Source organism: Macrotis lagotis, chromosome 8 (assembly GCF_037893015.1).
Source record: "Macrotis lagotis isolate mMagLag1 chromosome 8, bilby.v1.9.chrom.fasta, whole genome shotgun sequence".
NCBI lineage: Eukaryota > Metazoa > Chordata > Mammalia > Peramelemorphia > Peramelidae > Macrotis > Macrotis lagotis.
Window position 1 is genome coordinate 136,640,563 of NC_133665.1, and position 18,924 is coordinate 136,659,486.

The 18,924-nt window shown below is 40.7% G+C and overlaps 1 protein-coding gene and 1 pseudogene across 1 annotated transcript in view; one reads left to right on the forward strand and one right to left on the reverse strand.

Annotated features, from left to right (window-relative positions):
- Positions 1-18,924, reverse strand: part of LOC141496200 (cytosolic 10-formyltetrahydrofolate dehydrogenase-like) — a 53,134-nt gene that overhangs the window by 16,904 nt on the left and 17,306 nt on the right. The window contains exons 3-9 of the mRNA XM_074198451.1: positions 18,210-18,444; positions 15,105-15,270; positions 11,408-11,509; positions 8,927-9,016; positions 7,650-7,787; positions 5,143-5,268; positions 3,177-3,268 (exon numbers count right to left, since the gene is read on the reverse strand). Of these exons, the coding sequence (XP_074054552.1) occupies positions 3,177-3,268; positions 5,143-5,268; positions 7,650-7,787; positions 8,927-9,016; positions 11,408-11,509; positions 15,105-15,270; positions 18,210-18,444 (949 nt within the window). The remainder of the gene's footprint in view (positions 1-3,176; positions 3,269-5,142; positions 5,269-7,649; positions 7,788-8,926; positions 9,017-11,407; positions 11,510-15,104; positions 15,271-18,209; positions 18,445-18,924) is intronic.
- Positions 12,314-14,400, forward strand: LOC141496201 (calnexin pseudogene; annotated as a pseudogene).

Consider the following 18,924-nt stretch of genomic DNA (forward strand, 5'->3'; position numbering starts at 1 on the left):
TTATTGTGATGTTGCTTTTATTGTTGCTATTTCTCTGTCACTGAAATTATTCAGGTAGAGGTTAGATGACCACCTGTCAGGGAAAGATATAAAATAGAGGTTCTTCCAGATAATGCCCACCCTTCTCCTTTGACAATTTGTGAAGTGAATATTCATTTAACAGATGAGAAAACTGAGGCAGATAGAGGTTAAGTGACTTGGTCAAGGCCACACAGCTAGTATCTAAAGTTAGATTCAAATTCAGATCCTCCTGATTCCATATCTCATTTTCTTAATACCATATCACCTAGCCACAATTTCCCCCCAAGAATAATGTTTTTTAAATACATAAAATATATGGGATTACAAAGGGAACTGATTACATTGAAATACTTATTAAAATATTATTTCCCAGATTCCAGGTAAAGAACTCCTTCAAGGGAAATCTTGAATGCGGGTGAGAAATTCCTTCAAAATTTTACGATTCTATGTTCTATTGGTTCTACAGAAGGAGGCAGAAAGTTATCAGTTCCAGCCCCTCTAATTTTCCTGACTCCAACTCCAATGACACCTTCCTGCATCTTAAGGGGAATGGTTTGCGGGGTTTGAGCAAAGTAAACCAGAGCCGGGAAGCCATGTGGACCAGTGAGTTTGAGACAAGGTAAGTCAAGCTGTGAAAGTTGCTCTTTAATAATTTGTCTTGAGTTCCAAGGGAGACCACCAGGAGGCAGTTTCACAGATGATTTCATTGGGTTAGGAATTCAAGATGGCTTGGGACTGGTAAATGGATGGGAATTGAGACTGCCCTTGAAAGACATTACCATGGTCCTGGCATGAGTTCACTGCAGTCTGAGAAAGGATTTATGACTAGTGGGGGAGGCAGCTGACAGAGGTTAGGCTTGGTGAGTTTATTGGTATTTTTACAACCCGTAGAATTGCACCATAAACTGTTGTCAGAGGGAGAAGGAAGGGAAGAAATTGCTTTTAATTTCCATTTTAATGTGTTTTGGTTTGGACCTGTGATTTCATCAATATAGGAAACTGTCTATAAAGAAACTCCTTCCAGTGAGGTGGTCTTGTAATTTATGGTATTGGAGAGTTGTCTTGGGACCCTGAGTAGTCAAGAGCCTTGCCCATACTAACTACATAGCCATACTAAGGGAGGCTGAAAATCCATGTGTAGTGGTACTCAAGAGAGCCTTCAGGAGGCATCTCATGGCTGAATTGGGTTACCTTAACCATTTTACCATTCTGCCTTTCTTCCACTTCAGAGTTTTAAAAATAATTTGTCTTCACAGAATACAAGCATACCATTGTCTGAATAAGCCACAGAGATGAGGCAGTACTTCCTCAGTCATTTTTTTTAGGTTTTTGAAGGCAAACGGGGTTAAGTGGCTTGCCCAAGGCTACATAGCTAGGTAATAATTAAGTGTCTGAGGTCGGACTTGAACTCAGGTACTCCTGACTCCAGGGCCAGTGCTCTATCCACTGCGCCACCTAGCTGCCCCAAACATTTTCTTAATAATTGATGTTTATATAGTGTTTTAAGGTTTTTTAAAAAAAGCATTTTGCATATATTATCTAATTTGAGCCTCATAAGAAACCTAAAGGTTAAGTACTATAGCTGTTATTATACCTATTTAATGGATGAAGAAACTGAGGCTGAAAAAGCTGAAGAGACTTGTCCATAGTCATACAGTTAGTAAATGACTGACAGGGGATTCGAACTTAAATCTTTTTTGACTCCACATTCACTTCTTTACGCTTACAGATGAGGGGGAAAAGACACTTGGACAGAGAAAGTGAATTACTCAGTGTCACGTGTGCAGGTAGTGGCAAGGTGATGGCTAGAACTTGCTTCTGTATCCTCTACAAAATAAAATAACCTCTAAGATCCCTTCCAGATCCCCTATCTTTTAAGTGACTCATATCTACTTTTTAAATGTTACTTTTCTTGGTAAAAAATAATTGATTATAGCATGTATCAGAGAGACATGATTTATTATTAAATATCAGTTATAGCCATAGTATCACTGAGTTAATAGTTTCTTTGCTATGTGTATCCACTTTCTATTTTTTTTAAAAGCCCTAGGAAAGAAGGAATACTGGATTTGGAATATGACAAAGCCCTGAGTTCAAATCCCAAATCTGATATTTCCTTACTTGTGTGGTGTTGGGTGAGTTTCTTACTCTTTCTGGGCCTCAATTCCCTCATCTGTCAAATGAAGAACCTAGAGAACTTCTAAGATCACTTTCTATTCTAAATCGATGATCCTAAAATGTTGGGCATGTTTGCTTAACAATGAATCAAGCCAGACCTTTTAAGGCATAAATTCTTCAGTGGAACCTTATCCTCAAAAAAAATCTCTTAGATTATGTTGCATGAGAACAGGTCAAGGAGAATCAGCCAGAGGGTTATCTCCTTTTGGATATCCTGATAAAAACATTCATGACCGCAAGCATTTTTTCCATGGAAAAAATGTGATTAATTCAAGTGAGAGAATGAATTATTAAGAGAAATGAGCAGTTGGCCCTAAGAACTATTTGAAGGAACAAAGAACAACAGTATAATGTAATGGAAAGAACTTTAGTCTGGCAGTTGGAGTCATGCTTTGAATCTCCCACTCTGTTGTTAACTTGCTATGTCACATTAGGCCAGTCCCATCCTTTCTATTAGGATTCATTTATAAAAATGAAAGAGTTAGACTCCATGATCATTATGGTCATTTCCTGTTCAAAATCTGTGCTTTCTGATATTATTTGGTCTAACTTTCTATGGTTCTATAAAATGGTGAGACTTGGTAAAGCTTCTGAGATCTACAAAGAATTGTTCTATTTAGGAGCAATGGAAAAAGGACTGGAATCAGGAGACCTGAGTTCTGTGCAAATGAGAACTTTAGACAAGTTGCTTTCTCCTCTTTGGCCTCTGTTTTTCCCTTTGAAAAATGAGAAGGTTGGACTAGATGTCCTCCATGGTCACTTTTGGTACTTAATCTGTTTCTATAACCAATATCTTCTCACTTCAATTTATAAGGGGAAAGATGTCTTATAACTGGATTCCCTGTTCTAAACAAATGGAGGACTTAAGAGTCCCTGGATCCCATTATGGAAGAGGAAGGACTGGTTAAGAAGTGAGACATTATTCCATCCCTTCATCCTAAAACGCTCAAAAACAAAGCCTTGGTACATTTCCTCACCTCACCACATCCACAGATGCTGCCCCCGATTTGAAGAAATCAGTAGAACTTTCCACCTCAGCAACATTGGGCAAAATCCTCTGCCAAGCTTCCTGAAAAGGAAAGCCAGATAAGCATACAGCTAAATATACAGGTTATAGGGAAGCCTGGGTATCCAACTGTTCATGTAGCTCACATATACATGTGGGCTTCAGAGCACAGGGAGAAGTAAAGAAATTGGTTGGACTGGCACTGAGAGATGGAGTTAGGAAATGGGAAGAAATGAAGATAAGCTTGTTCCAATGGATGCCTTCCCTTCAAGCTCTGGCACAAACATCTGCCTTTGTCTATTAGTCTTAGTCTACTTTCTTCTGATTCTTGAGTCTCCACACTTATCCCCCCTTTCAACTGCTTCCCTTTCTAAAGTTGGGTCAACCTCTTCACTATTTACCCACCCTAATGACATGAGAGGGAAATTCCTACTTCTGTAGGAATAGAAGTCAGCCCTGTTTTTCAGCTCCCTGGGCTCTTGGTCCATGCCTTCATCACTGTGCCATGCTGCTCCTCCTATCTAAGCTAAAGGGTTTGGTGTTAGGGCTGCTTGAGGCCATAACAATAAACCTTAGAGTGAACCTGGGTACTCATGCTAAGAGACAAACAGAAAAAAAGGAACTAGGTTGAAGGGAATAATTAAAGGCATTTCTTTTCTTCCTTTTTTTAAGGTTTTTGCAAGGCAAATGGGGTTAAATGACTTGCCCAAGGCCACACAGCTAGGTAATTATTAAGTGTCTGAGACTGGATTTGAACTCAGGTACTTGTGACTCCAGGGCCGGTGCTTTATCCACTATGCCACCTAGCAGCCCCATTTCTTTTCTTCTTCTTGAGTCATTTCATTGTTTCTGACTCTTTGTAACCCCATATGGAGTTTTCTTGGCAGAGATACTACAGTGGTTTGCCATTTCCTTTTCCAGCTCATTTTACAGATGAAGAAATGGAGGCAAACAGGGTGAAGCGATTGGCCCAGGATCACACAGCTAAGTGTCTGAGGTCAGATTTGAATTCAGGAAGATGAGTCCTCCTGATTTCAGGCCTGGCATTCTATCTACTATACCACCTTTTTTTTTTTTTTTTTTTTTTAGTGCTACTGCAATTACCCTTAACTCAAGACCTCTTCTCCCCTCTTTTAGACTACTACAGTACTTTTGACCGATTTTCTACCCCAATTTTGTCCTCCAATTCTGCCCCACCCCTCAAAGTTATCTTCCAAGGATATCACAGTAATCATATCATTCTTTTACTTAAAAATGTTTAGTAATTCCCCATTCTCCACTTAATACAGACTGGGCTCTTCCTCCTAGCATGCAAGGACCTAGACAATTGGTTCCAAACCACTTGCTTAGCCTCATCTTTTGCTATTTCTCCATATTATTTTTTTCCATTCAGAAGAAATTTCTTCATCTCCCATTCTCATTGTTCCCTTTTGCTCTGTGCTTTTATCATGATGTCTCCCATATTTGGAATAGATTACTCCCTTTTTTTCCCACCCCTACACATCTGTTGGAGTTCCTTCCTTGCCTCAAGGCCTAACTCAGACACCACTTCCTTTATGGAACCTTCCTTGACCACCCCCATCATTAACTTTACCTGAAAGTGATTTTATATTTTTATATTTCCCATATGACTTGGACATTTGAACCATCTCAAATTCCCATCCATCATAAGTTTTGCTTATTTATTATCCACCACAATGATCATTTTCCATGATTTCTCATTATTTATTCCTAATATATTGTGTCATTAGATTGTGAGCTTCCTGAGGGCAGGCAATGTACCATTTAACACCATGGCATTCCCAGAATCTACCCCAGAGCTTTGAATAGTAGGTTCTTGATTACAATTTACTGAATTTTATTGAAAGGGGGCTCCCATAGTCTGGGAGTAAAGAGGCAGAGAGAAGCATTCAAATAAACAGAAATTCTCTTCTCACCCGAATGGCCTCTGCAGTGACCTGCTCCTCTTCAGTCAGCTCCAAAGTGGTACTGTCTGCTGATTTGAAGAATTGAGAGGCTGGGATCATTTTGCCATCTTCTAGTTGTATGTTTTTCACAACCAGCTGCAAAGGGAACAATTCTGGCATTTATTTCTCTTCGATTTTAACTTGAATCACTTGGTTCTTAATTGCCATTCCTCATCTGATATCTATATATCCATCTCTCTCTCTCTCTATCATCTATCTATCTATCTATCTATCTATCTATCTATCTATCTATCTATCTATCTATTGATCTATCTATCTATCATCTATATCTATTTATCTATATCCATATCTCTCTATCTATATCCATATCTCTCTCTCTCTCTCTCTCTCTCTCTCTCTCTCTCTATCTATCTATCTATCTATCTATCTATCTATCTATCTAAAGGGCTCAAAAAACAAAGCCTTGGTACATTTCCTCACCTCTCCACATCCACAGATGCTGCCCCCGATTTGAAGAAATCAGTAGAACTTTCCACCTCGGCAACATTGGGTAAAATCTTATCTATCTGTCTATCTATCTATCTATCTATCTATCTATCTATCTATCTATCTAGATATATACTGGTATATTTTCCTCCTGTCTTCTCCTCCTTATCTCCCATCACTTAGTCATCTTCTTGCACTATTTCCTACTTCACTCTAATTAATCAACTAATCAATAAAGATCTATTATGACAGGCCTGATGAAGAGGTGGTTCTCCTTATCCATACCAACCCTTCTTCATGCACCCTTGACCCTTCCCTCCTTATCTTCTCTAGCAAATTGCCCCATTATCATTTCCACCAGTTTTCTTTGCTTCAATTTTTTTTTCTACTGACTCCTTACTTGCTATCTATAGACATGCCCATGTTTTCCCCTCCCCATTTTTAAAGCATTTTCACTTGATTATACAATCTCTGTCAGCTATCATTCTCTCACCTTCTTCTTCATAGATCAACTCTTGGAGAATGCTATCAACCCAAGGTATCTACTTCTCTTACTTTCTGATAAACCTTCTATAGTCTGGTTTCAGATCTTAACATTCAATTGAAACCCTACAAACGCTCTCCAAAGTTATCCCTAAAGCTCTTAATTTCCATATGTAATGACATCTTAAGCTTCATCTTTCATGATTTCTCTGTAGCATTGGGCACTGTTGATCACCTCTTCCTAGACATCCTTTCCTTTCTAGGTTTTCATGACATAGCTCTGCCATGGTTCTTATCCTGTGTATCTGAGGAATCTTTCTCAGGTATCTTTACTAGTTTTTCTCTCCATGACAGACCCACTAACTGTTTATTTCATCCAAGTCTCAGGGGAACCTTGTCCTGGGACCTCTTGTTTTTTGACCTATGCTATCTCTTTTTTTTTGTTTTGTTTTGTTTTTAGGTTTTTGTGAGGCAATGGGGTTAAGTGGCTTGCCCAAGGCCACAAAGCTTGGTAATTATTAAGTATCTGAGGTCAGATCTGAACTCAGGTACTCCTGACTGCAGAGCCCGTGCTCTATCCACTGTGCTACCTAGCCACTCCCATGCCTATACTATCTCTTCAACTTCCATTGGTTTATAATATCATCTTGGACAGTTCCTGAAAAATAGCCCTGGGCTGCATTCTACAGAAATGGAGGGACTTGTGACTTCTGATTAGCTAAGAATGCTGAGTGTAACACTGAGTAACTTCTCTAAACCTTAGATAGTTAAAGAAAATCTGAGAGAGTCTCTAAGGAGAGAATGAGAGGTGAGATGTCAATGGTATGCTGGATACCTTAGAGCCATGGACATGTATGAGAAGCTAACCTCATCATTTCTTTCTCTATATCTGCCTTGTGAGTTCAATTATCATCTCTATGCATATTATTTCCAGGTCTAAATGATACAACACTAGTCTCTCTTCTGAGCTACTACCTTTTGGACATCTCAAACTCAACATACCCTAAAGAGAACTCCTAATCTATCTTCTCCTACTCTAAACCTTTCCTTTTTTCTGAACTTCTCCATTACTTTCAAGTGCGTTACCATCCTCTGAGTTGTACATGCTTGCAATCTTGGAGTCATCCTTGATTCTTTATTTTCATTTACCTAACTACACATTTCAACAGGTCCCAAATCTTGCTATTTCTACCTTCTTTACATCTCTGATTTATATCATTTTCTTTTCATTCACACCTCTTATCATTGTAGTTCAAGTCTTCATAACACTTGTCTAGGCTTTTATGATAGCTTTCTAATTAGTTTTCTTAGCAGATTTAAACACAGACTTCTGACTCTAGGAATTCTTTCCTCTACCCTGATCTCTCTCTCTCCTCTACCCTGATCTCTCTCTCCTTCCCCTGGACTCCCACTCTTATGTAATAAAAGACTGGATACATTGAGTGTCCAGTACAGATCTGTGGATGTCCTTGAGCAAATTCACAAGCATATATGTATGAAAGCAAATCCTGGACCAAAGGAAGAAAGCATTGAATAATGCTACTCACCATCTTGCCATCATTTCCAAAGAGGACAAGTCCCACTTTGGTGACAACACCCGGCCGACTTGCTCCTGGGATATCCAGTGTGTCTCCCTCTGGTACAAGGCCATTGTCATTAAGGGTTGATCCAAAAAACGTCAGCTTCTAGTGGGGAGAATGGAGAGTGTGACCAATCATTTGAAGTTCTGAGAGATTCTGAAACAACTGCCAAAGGGCTTATGCAAAATGTCAGCCAGAAGTGGTCCTGTGAGGTAGAAAGAGTTTTGGCCTGGACGTTTAAGTCCCAGCTCTGCCATTGACTGATTGTACTACTCTGAATACTGAGATTGCTTAACCCTGAGATTCAGTTTCCACATAGTAAAAAAGAGATGATTAAAAATGATAATCCTCTCATGTAAGTAGTGTTTTATAGTTTAGAAAGCAATTTTTTTTTGTTTTTGCAAGGCAATGGGGTTAAGTGATTTGCCCAAGGTCACATAGCTAAGTAAGAAAGTCTGAGGCCAGATTTGAACTCAAGTCCTCCTGACTCCAGGGCCAGTGCTCTATCCACTGTGCCACTTAGCTGCTCCCAAAGAACTTTTCTTATGACAGCCTATGAAGCAGGAAATGTATTTATTATTATATTAGTAGAATATAAATTCCTTGAAGTCAGGGAACTGTGTCATTTTTATATTCAACCCCCCAAGAATAATAGGTAGTAATAGATACTTATTGATTATTATCTCCATTTTATAGATGAGGAAACTGAAGCTTGGTGAGTCAAAGTGAGTTGTCTAGGGTCACAAAACGGTCCAATTTTGGAGCTGGAATTTGGACCCAAGTGACCTGGAGCTCTCTCCAGGTACCATGAATCTTAACTTATGAGAATTTAATGAGACTGAATTCCTATTGCATTCTACTTGGCTAGACTGGTGACTGGAACCTGGCATTAACCCGCACTGGCCCTACTTAATGACGGACTGCAACAGCCATGGCTTCCAGACTAGACTTGATTGGGATTGATCATTCCAAATGACTTCCCTTCACATCAGGATCTGTCCTATTGGACCCTAGACCTGTTTCTACCAGTCAATTGCCCTGCCTCCCTCAATACCCCCTTCTTGCTCTTTTTTATTGTCTGAACCTTACAACTCTTATTAGATTTACTCTTGTCTAGCTGACTCCTGACCCTTGTTCTCTGTTCCTGTATGGGACCCACCTCCTTTCTCAACTCATTGCTAGCCATGCCTTTCTAGATTAGAAAGAGATAAGAAAACAGGTTCTCTACCCCCCAGTATACCTACCTGTCCATTAACCTCAGTCCAGGCCCCAGGAACCTTGTCATTCCCTCGAATCCAGTTGTGGATGGCTTCTGCTGGCTGGTCCCAGTTGATCTGTAGAGATCATGGTAGTGACAATTCACATTTGGATGAATTTGAAGGAAATGCTACTACTATGAGACAGGTTGTACAAGATTTATTATCTCCATTTTTGATAATGAGGAAACAGGTTTAGGAAAATAAAACTACTAGTTACTCTCAACTAATTATGTGTCAGAATTCTGCCTCCTTAATCCAATGTTTTCCCCACTGTTTGACAACATTTTCTTTAGCACTCTGGATACTTGGCTAATCTTTAATCATCCCAGTGGCTCCTGAGCAAAACCAAAGGTCAAAATTCCAAGGAATTAGAGGATTAAATATTTGGAGCTGCAAAGAATCTTAGATGCCACTCAGTCCAACACTTTCATTTTATAGATGAGGAAACTGAGACATAGAAAAACTTGAGTACAAGGCCCAACTCCTGACTCTCTGGACTTTCTCTACCATGACCATAAGTATGAACCTTCTCATGCTGTCCCCAGCTTTGAAATTTTCAGCTTTCTTATGTTTAATCTTTTCCCATTTGAAATAAGTTACTTGAAAACAAGGATTGTCTTTTTGCTAGAATTTGTATTCTCAGTCCTTAGCACAGAGACGGTTACATATTAAACCTTAATAAATGCTTGTTGACTTGTTGGTCTCAGTTAGCAAGTGCTAACTGGATTTGCAATTGAGTCCTCCTGATTTCTGGAAGTCCAGAACTCTGTCTAATGTACCACAAAGCTGTTTCTAACAGGGTTGAGATATCTCCACTCTCCACTTCCTATCTCACCATTAGATGCTAACCATAGACATAAGGATATGACAAACTGAAGGCAGTAAATGAATGGTTATCCTTCTATAGCTCCAATTCTTGCAATGCTCTTTGGTTGGAAGACTGAACCAGAAATTCTAGTACCACACTCACAATGCAACCTTGGTCAAGTCATATCAATTCTCATCTCTCCGGGCCTCAATTCTTTCTTATGTCAGATGGGTACCATAGCCACCTTGTTTTACTTATTGGACTAGTATGAGAGTCAAATGAGATAATGTAGAGGGAAAAAGTGCTGGGTATTTCCTTGCCATTGAATGACTTAGGAGAACTATATCTGTCATGGAAGACATATAAACCAAGGGCTTTGAGAAGTACAACATGAGCTTGAGGCAGGATTGGGAGCTAGTGATGTCTGACAGCTTAGAATGACTTGAATAATGACATGTCATTGCTCAAGAGAATTAATTGGGATATAATGAGGCCACCATGCCAGTTCCTGAACTACTCCAGTATACTCTTGGATAGAATACACCCCTTCCAGGTGTCAGAAGATGAAAGGATGTCAAAATTTGTGGTCACTGGAGCTGAACCAGGAGTCTAAGCCAGAAATTCTCCTAAAGCACATTAGGAGCTCACCCTCCTCTGAGAGTTAGCAGAGTATATGGGGAAGAATGTTGGATTTGGGATCAGGAGACTTGGGTTCAAATCTAATCTCTGATAGCATTTGCTTATGTTCTCTTCTTTTGTAAAGGCTTCATTATTTTCATCAATAAAAGGTAATAATAAAACACATACTATATGATCCCAGTGTTAATGCTTTCCCCTTGAGATTACTTTCCATTTATACTGTATATATTTTGTATGTATAATTAATTTGTATATTGTCTCCCCCAGAAGAATGTGACTTTCTTGAGGGTAGTGATTGTATTTTTGGCCTTTATTTATATACCTAAGCCCTTAGCAGAATTGTCTAGCATATAGTGGGTATTCAATAAATACTTATTCATAAAATTGACTATTCACAGGGTTGCTGTGAAAATTAAATGATATAATATACTTTAATAATAGTGCATGGCTACAAAAGTGTTGGTTAACTCCCTCATTTCATAAATGAGGAAGGTGAGACTCAGGGAGCTCAGATGACTTGCCTCTGCTCACATAGATGTGTCAGAGCTGACAGTTCTTCTGAATTCAATATTCTTTCTAGTATGCCAGACTGCCTCATCTGTAAGAAGATGAGAAATGGCCTGGGTTCAATACAAATCTATTATCACTACTAAAAAGACACAACACTTGCTGTGCTTTGTGGTGCTTGGCTACTGATGTTAACAGAACATTACCTGTACACACAAAGAACTTTAATTGGAGAATGCAAAACAAACAGATTTCTACACCTCAAGGCTTCCCTGTTTTTCCCTTTTCCCCACCTTGAAGAAAAGAAAAAGAAGGCATTTTTTGGATTTGTATTACTCAGCCTTCCCTTTCTCTGGAAGAATTTTTATCTCTGTGGATAGTGATTATCAACAGAAAAAAAAGGAAACTCAAAAGAGGGATAGGTTCTCCCACCTTGGTGTGGAGAAAAATGAATTCTGTTCTGAACCAGCTAAATTTGAGTCATGTTTGTTGACTGATCCTTTGACCCTTACCTTGGCATTTTCCTTCTTCTGTATCCCTTCATAAGTTGCTCCCTCTTCAGGCTGAGGTATTTTGGGAGCTTTCCCCTCAGTGATTAGTCTTACTGCCTCCACCTGAGAAGAAATAAGCAAGGCCACAATGACTTTTTCATGACAGTAATACATTTGTGAGTAGGAGAGGTGCCTCATAGGTTTCCCATGGGCATATGCCTTCCCTTTGGGAGGCTCAGCTCTATCATAAGCACTGGCAGTCCTTCATGGTATACCCAAAGTTCCTGGCAATGCTACCATATTCATGTGGCCCAATAGGACTCTGCTCTTAGTGCCAGGGATATATGTGGTTCTAGGGCGGGTTGGTAATCACAGGTCATCAAGCAAACAACAGTTTAGAAATATAAAATCTCTAGGTTAGAAGGGCTCTTGGAGGTCTTCAAAGTCAAATTCCAATCCACTGCTCCTTCCTTTACAAGTGGCTGTCCAGCTTCTTTTCTGGAAGACTTCCAGTGAAAAGGAGTTCACTACCATCCATGGCAGCTCTATTGCATCTTTGACCAGCTCTGATTGTCAGAAAGTTGATTTTTATGCTGAGCTCAAATATATTAGTTGATGTCCTCTCTAGTTCTAAATATATCATCCTATGATGAAAGCTCCCTCATTTTAGTGGTGTCAAAAGAAACCCAGAATGTTTACGTGATTTGCTAAAGATTACAAAACTGAGATTTGAACTCAGCTCCTCTGAGATCAACACTCTTTCCACTGTACCATGCTTCCAATAAACATGACTAAGAAGTAAAAATGATACCATTACTAGAATAGCTCTAAATGTTTTATCAAGAATAACCCAGGATTCGTTCGCCCTGAACCGATCCGCCACAGCATCTGAGGTGGTGGGCGTGGGGTGAGGGGGTGGGAAGTGGCGCTGGCGCTGGCCGCGAAGCACGAGACCATGGAACCAAAGTGGTGGCTGTTTATGGTTTTGCTGCTTCTTGGAACAGTGATTCAGGCACATGAGGGACATGATGATGAAGATGAAGAAGATGATGATGATGATGTGATTGATGTAGAAGAAGACCTGGAAGATGGTATTGAGGAAATAGAAAACTCAAAACCTGGAGAACGTGCCACTCTTCCACCTCCATCACCAAAGGTTACCTACAAAGCCCCAATTCCAACAGGGGAAATGTACTTTGTTGAGGCCTTCGACAAGGGAATGCTGGCCGGATGGGTTTTATCCAAAGCCAAGAAGGATGATACTGATGATGAGATTGCCAAATATGATGGTAAATGGGAAGTAGAAGAAATGAAGGAATCTAAACTTCCAGGAGATAAAGGGCTTGTGTTATTGTCATGAGCTAAACACCATGCCATATCTTCGAGGTTGAACAAGCCCTTTATATTTGCCTCTAAACCCCTCATCGTTCAGTATGAGGTGAATTTCCAGAATGGAATAGAGTGTGGTGGTGCCTATGTGAAATTGCTTTCAAGAACCCCGGAATTGAATCTGGATCAGTTCCATGACAAGACCCTTTACATGATTATGTGGTCCAGACAGATGTGGAGAGGACTATAAGCTGCATTTCATCTTCTGGCATAAAAATCCAAAGACAGGCATCTATGAGGAGAAACATGCTAAGAGACCAGACACGGATCTGAAGACCTATTTTACTGATAAAAAAAACACATCTGTGTACATCAGTCTTAAATCCAGATAATAGCTTTGAAATATTAGTTGACCAAATAGTTGTGAATAGTGGGAACCTGCTGAATGATATGACTCCTCCTGTGAACCCTCCCTGGGAAATTGAGGACCCAAATGACCAGAAGCCTGAGGACTAGGATGAGAGACCCAAGATACCAGATCCTGATGCTGTCAAACCAGATGATTGGGATGAGTCGGCTCCTGCTAAGATTCCAGATGAGGATGCTACAAAGCCTGACGGCTGGTTGGATGAAATACCTGAATATGTATCTGACCCAGATGCAGAGAAGCCAGAGGATTGGGATGAAGATATGGATGGAGAATGGGAAGCTCCTCAGATTGCCAACCCAAAATGTGAGTCAGCCCCTGGTTGTTGTGTTTGGCAAAGACCTACCATCGACAATCCCAATTATAAGGGCAAATGGAAAGCCCCTATGATCGACAATCCTAACTACCAGGGAATCTGAAAACCCAGGAAGATTCCAAATCCAGATTTCTTTGAAGATCTGGAGCCTTTCAAAATGACTCCTTTCAGTGCTGTGGGCCTGGAACTGTGGTCCATGACTTCAGATATCTTTTTTGACAACTTTATTGTTTGCACTGATAGAGTTGTTGCAGACAATTGGGCCAATGATGGTTGGGGTCTGAAGAAAGCTGCTGATGGGGCTGCTGAGCCTGGTGTCATGGGGCAAATGCTTGAAGCAGCTGAGGAACATCCATGGCTTTGGGTGGTCTATATCCTTACTGTGGCTTTGCCATTATTCCTTGTGATCCTCTTCTGCTGTTCTGGAAAGAAACAAGCCAGTGCTGCAGAGTATAAGAAGACTGATGCTCCTCAACCAGATGTGAAGGAAGAGGAGGAGGAGGAGAAAGAGGAGGAAAAGGAAAAGAGAGATGAAGAAGAAACTGAAGAGAAAATGGAAGAGAAGCAAAAAAGTGATGCTGAAGAGGATGCAGGTACTGTTAGTCAAGAGGATGAAGATAGAAAACCTAAAGCAGAGGAAGATGAAATTTTGAACAGATCACCCAGAAACAGAAAGCCACGAAGAGATTGAAAGAATTTAAGAACTTGATCTGTGATTCCCTTTTACCCCCTACCCTCGATGTGATCCTAGGAGAGGACCTGGGATACACCTTATATGTTGAAACCCAGAAAAACCTCAAGACTTCACTATCAACAGATTCCAGTCAAATACTATCCAATGAAATTTTGAGCATCTAGCAGTAATTAATCGCAATTGTGATAGAAAGAACACCATTCCTATAGAAAGAAAGCATTTAATGTATGGGCTATGGATTCTGGATGTAACATGAAGCAACTAAAAAAAAAAAGAATAACCCAGGATTCATGGAGATTTAGGAAAAGTCACAGGAGACCAGACCAATTGTCTATCCCACCGCACACCTTGCTGTCACTGTTGGTGGCCACCAAGTCAGAGGCCTAACTGGAATGGGATCACTATGGAACGTAATGTCCACCTTGCAGAACAGAGTGGATTATTTTCACTCAGGACGAATTGTGTTTCAGGAAGTTGCTGACCTTAGTAATCACCATCTCATGACTGAACAGAATTGTAGCATATGAATACAATGGAATATTCTTGCATTATAAGCAATTGTAAGCATTTGATATGATGAATCTAGAGAAATGTGGGAATGATTATATGAACTGGTATAGAATGAAAGAGATCTTGGAAAATAATATATAAGCTACAATAAAGCAAGCATAAAGAACACTAAATAAAGCCCAGAACTGTATGACTGTAATGACTAATGTCCCTGGAGGCAAAATGATGAAATGCTCCTCCCTGTTTTCCTTAGAGAGATGGGAGAGGGTGTAATTGGTCTAGGAAGAGACATACATGATCAGACAGGGTACATGATGTCTCTTGATTTCGTTTTTCTCTCTTAGAAGATTGGATGGGAAGTTGGATATGTATCTAGAAAATGATTGTTTTATTTTTTAAAAGCATCATTAAAACTAATTTTTTTTAAAAGAAAAGACATTACCATTCCATTGACCCCTTCAGGGAAGAGGAAACGATTGTAGAGTGAGCTCACGGTGTCATCAGGTAGAACCTCACACTCCTTCTGGAGAAGGATGTCTCCTGTGTCCAAGCCATCATCTGCCCAAAAGACAGTAAAGCCTCCTTTCTGATCCCCGTGGATCAGGGTCCTGGGGACAGGAAGGGCAAGAGCATATTTTCAGTTTTACAAAACACATTTTAAATACAACCCTGACAAGTTTGACAAATGTTATTACCCTGATTTTAGAGATAAGGAAACTGCATCTAGAAGGGAGGTAAGCAGGTTTCTAAGAGGAATGGAGAATGTGTCATCCTTACAAAGAGGACTAAAAGGATTAGGGACAAGTTAAACTGTAGAAGAGAAGAATGGGGGGAAAATGGCAACTCTCATTAGGTTTTTGAAGAGTGATCACGGAGAAAAAAAGACTACATTTATTCTGCTTGGCCCCAGAAATTGAAACTGGGAGCAAAGAGTCCGTAATACCCTTGTAAGTTCTCCCTAGACTTTTGTTGATTGACTGATAGGTGGAAGCTGCATAGAGGCAGATGATTTAAGATAGGTGGGCATGGATGGGTTGCGACCTGTGTCACTGGTGGGAATAACCACATTGAGGAGACTCTAGATTCATTAAAGATCCTGCCAAATGGAGCTACCCCAAAGTGGAATGGTCCACTTCAGAAAGCAGCGAGTTTCTACTCAAAGTTCTCAAGTGGAAGCTGGCATTTGTCAATTTAATGATAGAAAAGATTTGTGATCCAGTGCAAATTAGACCAGAGATCTCTGAAGTCACTGCCAGCTCTGAGACTCTTCAATTCTCTGAGAGGTATCCTTTCAAGTTAGTAAGTGGCAGGGCTGAGATTTGAACCCAGGCCTTCTCAGTTCCAATTTACTGCTTCTTCCACTTTATCACACTGGCTCCAATGTTGTTCTCTTGCTGTTGACTGTATCTTCAGCAAGTCAAAATACAAAACAATTGTTTACCAAGTACCCAGTATTTAGGTTCTAGAGGAGACACAGAGTGTAAATATGCTATTGTCTCTGGAACTTATAATCAAGTAGGGAATAATATACACACACACAAATTTATCTACATTGATCTATCTCTGCTTCCCTTCCCTCCCTTCCCTCCCTGCCTCCCACCCTTCCCTCCTTCTTTGTCTCTCTTCCTCTCTCCTCTTTCTTTCCTGCTCTTCTCTTTCTCTTTCTCTCTCTTTCCCACTTTCTCTCTCCTGTTCATTCTGTCTCTCTCTCTCCTTGTTTTCCCCTTCCTCTCTCCTACTTGCTTTCTCCTGCTCTTTTTCACTTCCTCTCTTCCTCAGTCACTCTCTCCTGCTCCTTCTCTCTCTGGCTCTCTGTCCATCTGTCTGTTTTTCCCCAAATGAATGAAATACATGGTGTCTTAGAGAAGTATAAGACCAAGAGCTAAGCAGGTTCTAAGGGGCAGACTGCTCCTGATTGGAGGGAGTCAGGGAAATCTTGCAACAGAGGACAGCAGAGTTGACTTAAAAGGATGGGTGTGATGGGGCAGCTAGGTGGCATAATGGATAGAGCACCGGCCCTGGAATCAGGAGTACCCGAGTTCAAATCTGGCCTCAGACACTTAATAATTACCTAGCTATGTGGCCTTGGGCAAGTCACTTAACCCCATTGCCTTGCAAAAACTAAAAAAACAAAGAAAAGGATGGGTGAGAGCCCCAGGGGGTGAAGAGGAAGATGCAGAGCATTCCAGGGATAGGCAGTAGCATGATCAAAGGCCCTGAGGTGAAAAAGTAAGTGGCATCTTTGCAGGCCAGAACAGAGCAGACACCTCCAGGCCCTTGCTCCTTTCTCCCAGGAATGTGTGGAAGGGACTAATAAAAGATAAAAGTGGATAAGAAGGAAGCATCCAGTTGTGGATTGAACACCAAGCTGAAGAGTTTGAACTTTTCATGGTAAGGAGCATTTTATTTTTTAGAAGAGGAATGCTATATCTATGTTCTTGAATAACCCTCACCTGGGGAATTCATTTGTCCTCTGGCTTCTGCAGACCAGAAACAACTCTTTTTCCTTTTTTCCTTCATCCTATTTTCTGCAGAAAGGGAGCCCATATATGTCAGAGAACGGCCAGCTCCTTGCAGTAGCCTTGAAATGGGATTACCCAGAGAGGGTACAATTCCTCTCATTTTGAAGGTGATCCATACAAGAAGGTAAGTACTAGTCAAAGAATGCCCCAGGGGGCATATGCTTCAGGATGTGCTCCTTTGAGGGTCAGAGGAGTTCCCCAATTGACCTCTTCCTCTTCAGACTTTAGGCTTCTCTTTCTACTATTCCCCCAAGACATGTCTCCTCAAAGCATCTACCTACATTCCTAACTCCAGAAAATTTGATGAAACAGGTGATGTTTTCGATCTAGCCTTTCCCAGTCATGAGCAAGTGCCAAATGCTCACAACCTTGTCTACTGCTATGTCAGCAACGTGACATTTGACATGACACCTCCCTTCTCGGGGTCTCCGTTTCAATATCTGTAAAATGAGGATAATAACCACCACCTTACCTTCCTTACAAGACCTCAGTTAGGATGGAATGTAATCATGGATGAGAAAGGTTTTGCATGGGACAGCTAGGTAGAGCAGTGGATAGAGCACCAGCCCTGAAATCAGAAGGACCTGAGTTTAAAGCCGGTCTCAAACACTTAATAATTACCTACTTGTGTGACCTTGAGCAAGTCATTTAATCCTACTGTCTTAAAAACCCTCCCCCCCCCCCCCCGCCACAAAGAGAAAGATTTTGCAAATGATGAAGGATAAAAATGCATTGCCTGGTGCTCTAGATGAAAATACTGCAATACATTGATTCAAACTCAGGTTCTGCTGACTTCACACCTTTTTCCTCCAAAGAGTTCCTGTATTTTAAAAATAAGACCCTTAAGCCAAGGAACAGATCCCTAAAGAACAGTTTCCTTGTGCCTTATCTGACAAACTTAGGAAGAGTGGCAGTGACTGGTGTGTCTCATTCCATCTCTTTAATGGAGGTTGTAGAGTCAGATCTAGTTATGTGGGAGAGGTGTGGGCTGGCCTTTGGCCCCTACCCTGCCCCAATCCTCTTACCAATTGATGGCCGAAGCTCCACGATGTCGGGGCAGGAGTGATGGGTGGTAGATGATGGAGCCGTGCTCAGGTGCGTTGATGACCTCCATGGGGATGAACTGACTACAGAAGGGCAGGACATTCAACTGGGCCCCCAGAGAGTTGTATTGCTCTAATACCTCTGGCAGAGCCTTCCCTTTCACCCTCCATCGGGCAAATTTAAACACAGGTACATGGTCCTTCTCTGCCTCCTGGGCTGTGGGAGACACATGATGATTCAGTCATTTGATTTTCTTCCTTCCTCTTATTCTATTTTTCCTTTCTTCCATTCCCTCTCCTCTGAGGAAGTCTTTTGTTCCTCAGGACAGATGTAACCATCTCTGGACTAATTCAGCACATTGGCATGGGATACCAAACACAGATCCCCTCCATCACAAACAGATTTAAACTCCTTTTCTCATCTGATATGATATTTAGCCATAGACCCCATCCCTGCCTTTCCTTTAGTGTTTTTGGAATTATTCTACTTTAATTAATTAAATAATCCATCAGTTTTTCCTTTTATCATGAATTACCTGTCTAAGCTTACTGCTTGAGATCCCTTACTAAGGACACCCTCCATCCTATTGCTGGGGTAGCCACTTGTCTTCTGTATCTCAGCCTCTTTGTTGATGAATATTGATTTATTTAGACCTCCTCTCATTGCCTGCTGTTAAAGATTTTCCAGGTTAAAGTC